This window comes from Vigna umbellata, chromosome 2 (genome assembly GCF_029865625.1).
Source record: "Vigna umbellata cultivar VRB3 chromosome 2, Vumbellata_1.0, whole genome shotgun sequence".
NCBI classification, from domain to species: Eukaryota; Viridiplantae; Streptophyta; class Magnoliopsida; order Fabales; family Fabaceae; genus Vigna; species Vigna umbellata.
The window spans coordinates 23449730-23455561 of record NC_142166.1 but is presented as its reverse complement, the minus strand read 5'-3'; the positions used below and the strand labels follow the sequence as shown (position 1 = coordinate 23455561).

The following is a 5832-nucleotide window of genomic DNA, read 5'->3' as shown; positions in this document are numbered from 1 at the left end:
ACATTAAAAAGAAGAAACTAATAAAATTAACTTAAAAATTTAGGAACACATATAGTTAATCCTTTAATATGCAGTTTTCTCTCCTCATATGAACCTAGTTTGGTAATTAATTCACTCTAACTAGAAAATCCCTTCACAAACTCAATTTGTATTGACATCTGGCATACACCCACCACATTATACATTATGTAGTAACACGAAATAGAGTCGAAGTCGATTATTCAATTTATAATCTCACTTCTTTAACAGGAAGTAGAAAACTTGCCTCTTCTTCAATATAGAGCATCCAAATACTGTAACATTGATACTTAAAAATCACATTTCAATCTGAACATACTCAACCTCATTGATTACAAGTAAAAACACTATACGCAAAGTATTCAACTATGTACTATCCCTATGCTATATTCAGCCAAATTGAGCTAAGTAATAGGTCGTACTCAACCAGTGGTCGCAAAATCATGTACTTTATATCATTGTTCCTAAACATAAACACAATCTGTTCTGAGATAAATCATTAGAAAAACTTACTTCTACGTACAAAGACAAATTATTAATGAATAATTACAAGGTAAAAAGAAGACGAAAACCTGAACAAGTCAATCATGCATACAGATCAATGAATAATCAGAACTTCCATGTTACAGAAATCCACGACTATCTCCATGTTGATCATCATCATCTAGGGTCTAGAAAAAACACCCCAAATCTTACCACGCCCGAGACTCTCCAAGAGTTTCTTTGATCCCGGCACATCCATCTCGACAAGCTTCTGCATATATACACAAGCCCCTGCTGCTACCATCTGCTTTCTGCAACTCTTGGAATGCACTAACGAAGCGAGCAACGAAACAGGGTACTTCTTATCCAACCCTTGCAACGAAGGGTTCAACAAATGAACAGCACTAACAACCCCTCTTTCATCCTTGCGGAAAACCCTCCTATTCGCAGGGTGCATCAGCAGGACCGACAATGCCATTGCAGAAACCTCTTTCTCCTCTACACCTTTGCCATCCAACATCTTAATCAAAGTAAAAACGCACCCCAATTCGCCCATCTCCTTCCTTGCCCTGCCACTGTTCAACCCTATAGCGTGAACCGCCCTCGCGGCGGCAACCCTCATCGCCAGCACCTCACAGTTCAGCACCCCCACAAGCCTCCGAACAAACCCTTCACCTATCAGCACCTCCCCAATTGCAGCACTCTCAGCCAAATGCCGCAACATCGTCACTGCAACTTCAAGACTCGGAATTGGAGTACCCGAGTCCCAGTAATTCTTCAAACACTCAATCCCCCCTTCTTTAACCACCATAACCCTCAAATTCGACAAACCGTCCGAGTCAGCCTCGGAAATCAAATTCGACAAACACCCAATCGCGTTCTCACGCGCCGAAGCAGTCCCGGAGGAAGCCAAGGCGACTAAAACCACCACTGCATTCTCCTCCGCGAAATTGTCCCTAATTTCCGCGAACGCGGCGAGGTTGCGCAACACGGCGGCTGCGGAGGCCTGCGCGCCAGGGGTGCCAGCCTGGCAAATCTCGAGCAGAGACGAGATTCCGCCGCGCGAGCCAATCGCTCTGGCGTTGTCCTTGGTAAGACTCAGTGCTTGAAGCGCGATGCTTGATTTCTCAATCGCGAATCCGCTTCCAGAATCAAGTACTCGGAGAAGGTGGTTGAGAAGAAGTAAACCCTCTGCTAGGAGCACAGTCTTGGCACTTTCAACTGTGGATACTTTGGAGATGGCAGCGACTATTTTCTCCTTCATGTCGGAGGGTGAATCAAGTAGGCGCACGAGTACGGGAACGACGCCCTGGGCCACAGCAATGGTAACATTTTTGTCATCTTCATTAAGGAGGTCCAATAGAGAGTCCATCGCGGAAGTTTTGGACTCGGGCGACCCGATTTGCAACCGGGTGATTAGGTTTCGTGATGCGGAGCGGATAGCTTCTCTTTTGGAGGTGGAAACGGCGGCGCTTTCAATGAGAAGGCCGCTGCGGAAAAGGATGTCGCAGTCGGTGACGTGGCGGTCGAGGGTGGCCAGGAGGGAGTCGAGGTCGCTTTGGGTTTTGAGCTTGCCGTTAAGGAGGTCTTGGGGCTGGCAAGTGCGGGAGAGTAAAACGGCGTCGTTGAGTGTGTGGGAGATCGAGTGGAGGAGGTGGAGGGAGAGGGGGTTGGTGGTGGAGGCGTAGGGGAACTCGGCGGAGAAATCGGTGAGATGAGTTTGGAGATGGGTGAGTTTGACTCGGGCAAGTGACCATTTCCCTTTGAAGTTTGTGATGCTGGGTAGTTCGGAGTCCAGGAGTGTACTCAGTAGGTTGAGAGACTCAGCAATAGGATCAGTTTCCGCTGAATCTTTCATCTTCGCTGTTTTTCCCTTTGCTTCGCAGCGTTGAGGAAAAAGGGTTTTGTTGAAAGGCATGGGAAAGAGTTTGTGTAATGCGAAGGATTTGGAGCGTGAAATACACTCGCGTGTGGGACGTTTGGGGCTGGTTTGATTCCCGCCACTCATTGTTTGTTTATAGTTAGTCCTCACTCTGTGCCCGCGGTTTTATGTTGTACAGCTCGAACATTTACGGTCAACTTCCTCGTTAAGTTAGTTTTGCTTCTTCTCCATCTTGTTCCTACTATTTCATCAGAACCCCTTTTAGGATTTAGGTGCTGAATGAATGCGGAATAGAGAATGGATGAAGATTGGATAAATATTGGAACGAAGAAAGACACACCATTCAGAGGAGGTTCGAAGACAAGTAAGAAATATTCGTCACTTTTAATTGTAAAACTCAAAAATATAAGAATTAAAGTTTTAATGAAGAACTTTTTCACTTTGAGAGAAAACCTTAAATTTTCAATTATCCAAAATCTTTCATCCAAGAGTCTGCAAAGAATTCTTATATAGCATGAGCCTTCATAAGTCCAATTACGGTACATATGTATGAGCCCCTTTTAAAAATAGAATATAGAACAGCTGTAATTATCTAAAAACAATACAAGACTCAATAGCCCAAAATCAACAACAAAAGTAAACAAACAAGGCTACTATGTGGTTCTTCTCAAGATCCTATTCATGTTTTCATAATTTTCTCCTACTTGAAAAAAAAAAGTTTAATAGTCTTTTTTTTGTCTTCAGATTTGTTTATTTTTCTCAATTAGGTCCTTTCTTTTTAAAAGTGTGCCAAATATGTCTTCACTTAGTAAATTTTGTGTCAACATCGTTCCTTCCGTTAAATACGCACAAACGGCTGAGAGAGCAGTTGGACATAGTTAAAGTGCAATCAAGGCGGTAACGACTATTGATGACTGGTTAAGACAGGTATTAATGACCATTAAGAGGTAAATTAATTGGTTAGATTATTATAAACTCTATAAATAGAGATTTAATTTTGGGGTAATGTTTATGCTTTGATAATCACATTACTTTAGACCTCTAGAGAAAAATTCTAACTTGAGCGTCAGAGTGTATTCTACAGGTCACCCCCAACCGATCGGTTATTAGAGCAGAGACAGAAGCAAACGTTCGGCGGAGACAGGAGCATCACACAGGAGGTATCCTCGTCCTAATTCAGCAAAAACATTTTGGCGCCCACCGTGAGATCGAGTGGCATCCCCATGGAACCACAAGGAACCAGACGCGCATTCAGTCTCGACATTGTTACTTCGGATAAATACCAGGTTTTGCAACAAAAACAAAAAAAAATCAATAATAATTTCCAAAAGCTTTTGAAGTAATAAAAATAGTTTTTGGAGCGTAATCAAACTTCGTGGAAATGAAACAGTTCTCATTTTATATTTTACAAATCTTATTTTATGACATTATTTTTAAACTAATGAGTGACGAGTCACAATAATCAAAGTCTCAACAAGACTTCATAGTCAAAACTACAAATCAAATCTTTTTGGGTCAGAGGTTGAGTCACACAGCAAAACAGAAACGCGGTGACATCAACTTGGAGTACATGTTATATTTTTCAGACAAAAAGACAGTGCCATCGTGAGCATGATGCAACAAATGATGGATTGTTCTTGAGTGGCCATTCTTCGCTAGTAGATGAATTCAGTCTGGCAGGTGAGAGCGATCATGTAGAAATTGAGCCTTCAAGAAGCCCCTTCTTATTGTCTAGTGCAAAGCTGGTCGATGGATATGCTCATATGTTAGTGACATCTATGGGAACCAACACAACATTAGGTGAAATGATGAGCTCAATATCGTGAGACACCAACGAAAAACACCAAATTCATTCGTCAAAGTTGAAAGAGTGAAAAAGATAACTCAGATTGTTTTCCTCTTCACTCTTCACTCTTCTCTCATCCACTTCCTATGATGTTGTCAATGATTTATGTGTAGCAGACCTAAAGGGTCCAGATGGCCCTGCAGGCTATCAGTGCAAACCACGATGATGAATGACTTTGTGTTTTTTGGTTTGGTAGCGAGAAACACCACAAACACTTTCAATGTTGCATTAACCTTTGCATTTGTCACTGATTTTTCAGGTGTGAATGGTCTTGGTGTTTCCACCGCACGGTTAGCCATAGCAAAAGGTATATCAATCCCAATGCACACACAACCTAAAGCTTCTAAACTTTTGATACTAGTGGAAGGTCAAATCATTGCTGATTTTATAACATCATTTTCTTTTTATACGAAGTGACTGAAACCAGGAGATGTTATGGTTTTCGCACAAGGACTACTGCATTGTCAAATGAATTCTAGAAACGAAAAAGCGATTGTTTTTCTGACTTTTAGTAGCGCAAACCACAGAGCACAATTATTTGACCTTTTATTGTTTGGTAGCACATACTACCTTCCTTGATGTATGAATGTGTTTCTTAAACAATTACTGTAAACGAAAGCAATCAAACTCAAAAAACGCTTTCGATCTCAAATTCGTCTTCACCCTATTTTTCGACAATCAAAGTGGACAAGCTCAAGTGGAGGGTAAACGCCAACAAATTAATTGAGAATTTACATTGATTAATTCGAAAATCTAAGATAATATTTAATTGAACAATAATCTTTAGATAACCAATGATGAATTCTATTTTGAAAAAGTAGTGAAATCAACCTATTTTTTTTACCATTATTCTTTTTATCTCTTAAATCTTTTTATAATTTATTTCTTTCTACCTTTTGTTATTTGGTTTTTTAATCTTTTATTTTCTATTATTACTTCTATTATTTTATCTGACTAACCCCTTTTGAATAGTTTTTAGAAGAACTAATTTGTTAGAAATCAATTATGTGTTCATTGGGAGACGATTTAGGGTTGAATTTACCCTTTTTATTTTGTTGGCTAATATCTTAGCAATACTAAAGTTGCTATAATTTAGTAATATTAATTTGATTGTGTCAACGACAACTTATCAAATTTGGCGTCGTTGTCGGGGAACACGATTAGAATTTTTATCATTTTGGTTCTTATTTTATTTTACTTTTGTTTATCACTAACATTTTATTTTTCCCAATTATTTTTCTCTATTACTTATTTTACTTTATTTTCTTTAGTTATTTTAGTCTAGGAATTTCTTTTATCATAATTTTTGTTTGAGGAATTTTGTTGGAAAATTTGTGAAACTAGTTTGGGAACACTTTGGCTAAGGAAAGATAAGGTACTTAAGTTGTCCATTAAGACGCACCTCTCTTTCCTGAAAGTCTACTCAACAAGCTTTCAATTTATTTCTTTTCAAAAAAAGCTCTTTCAAAAATGAAAAATAATATTTCATATAAATATCATCAACAATGTGATTTTCAAATGAATTATGATTACTATATCCAAAACAACCACATGATTCATATGTTTATCACAATAAATTGTCACATTGACTACTGCACCTGAT

The 5832-nt window shown here is 39.2% G+C and overlaps 1 protein-coding gene and 1 pseudogene across 1 annotated transcript; one reads left to right on the top strand and one right to left on the bottom strand.

The window, feature by feature from the left end:
* Window positions 1-448: 448 nt before the first annotated feature.
* On the bottom strand, window positions 449-2610 carry LOC124844092 (ARM repeat superfamily protein). Its single transcript, XM_047320950.2, has one exon. It carries the CDS (start codon window positions 2507-2509, stop codon window positions 683-685), a length of 1827 nt encoding a protein of 608 aa, XP_047176906.2. The 5' UTR covers window positions 2510-2610; the 3' UTR covers window positions 449-682.
* Window positions 2611-3606: 996 nt separating this feature from the next.
* On the top strand, window positions 3607-4808 carry LOC124844093 (auxin-binding protein ABP19b-like; annotated as a pseudogene).
* Window positions 4809-5832: the final 1024 nt, after the last annotated feature.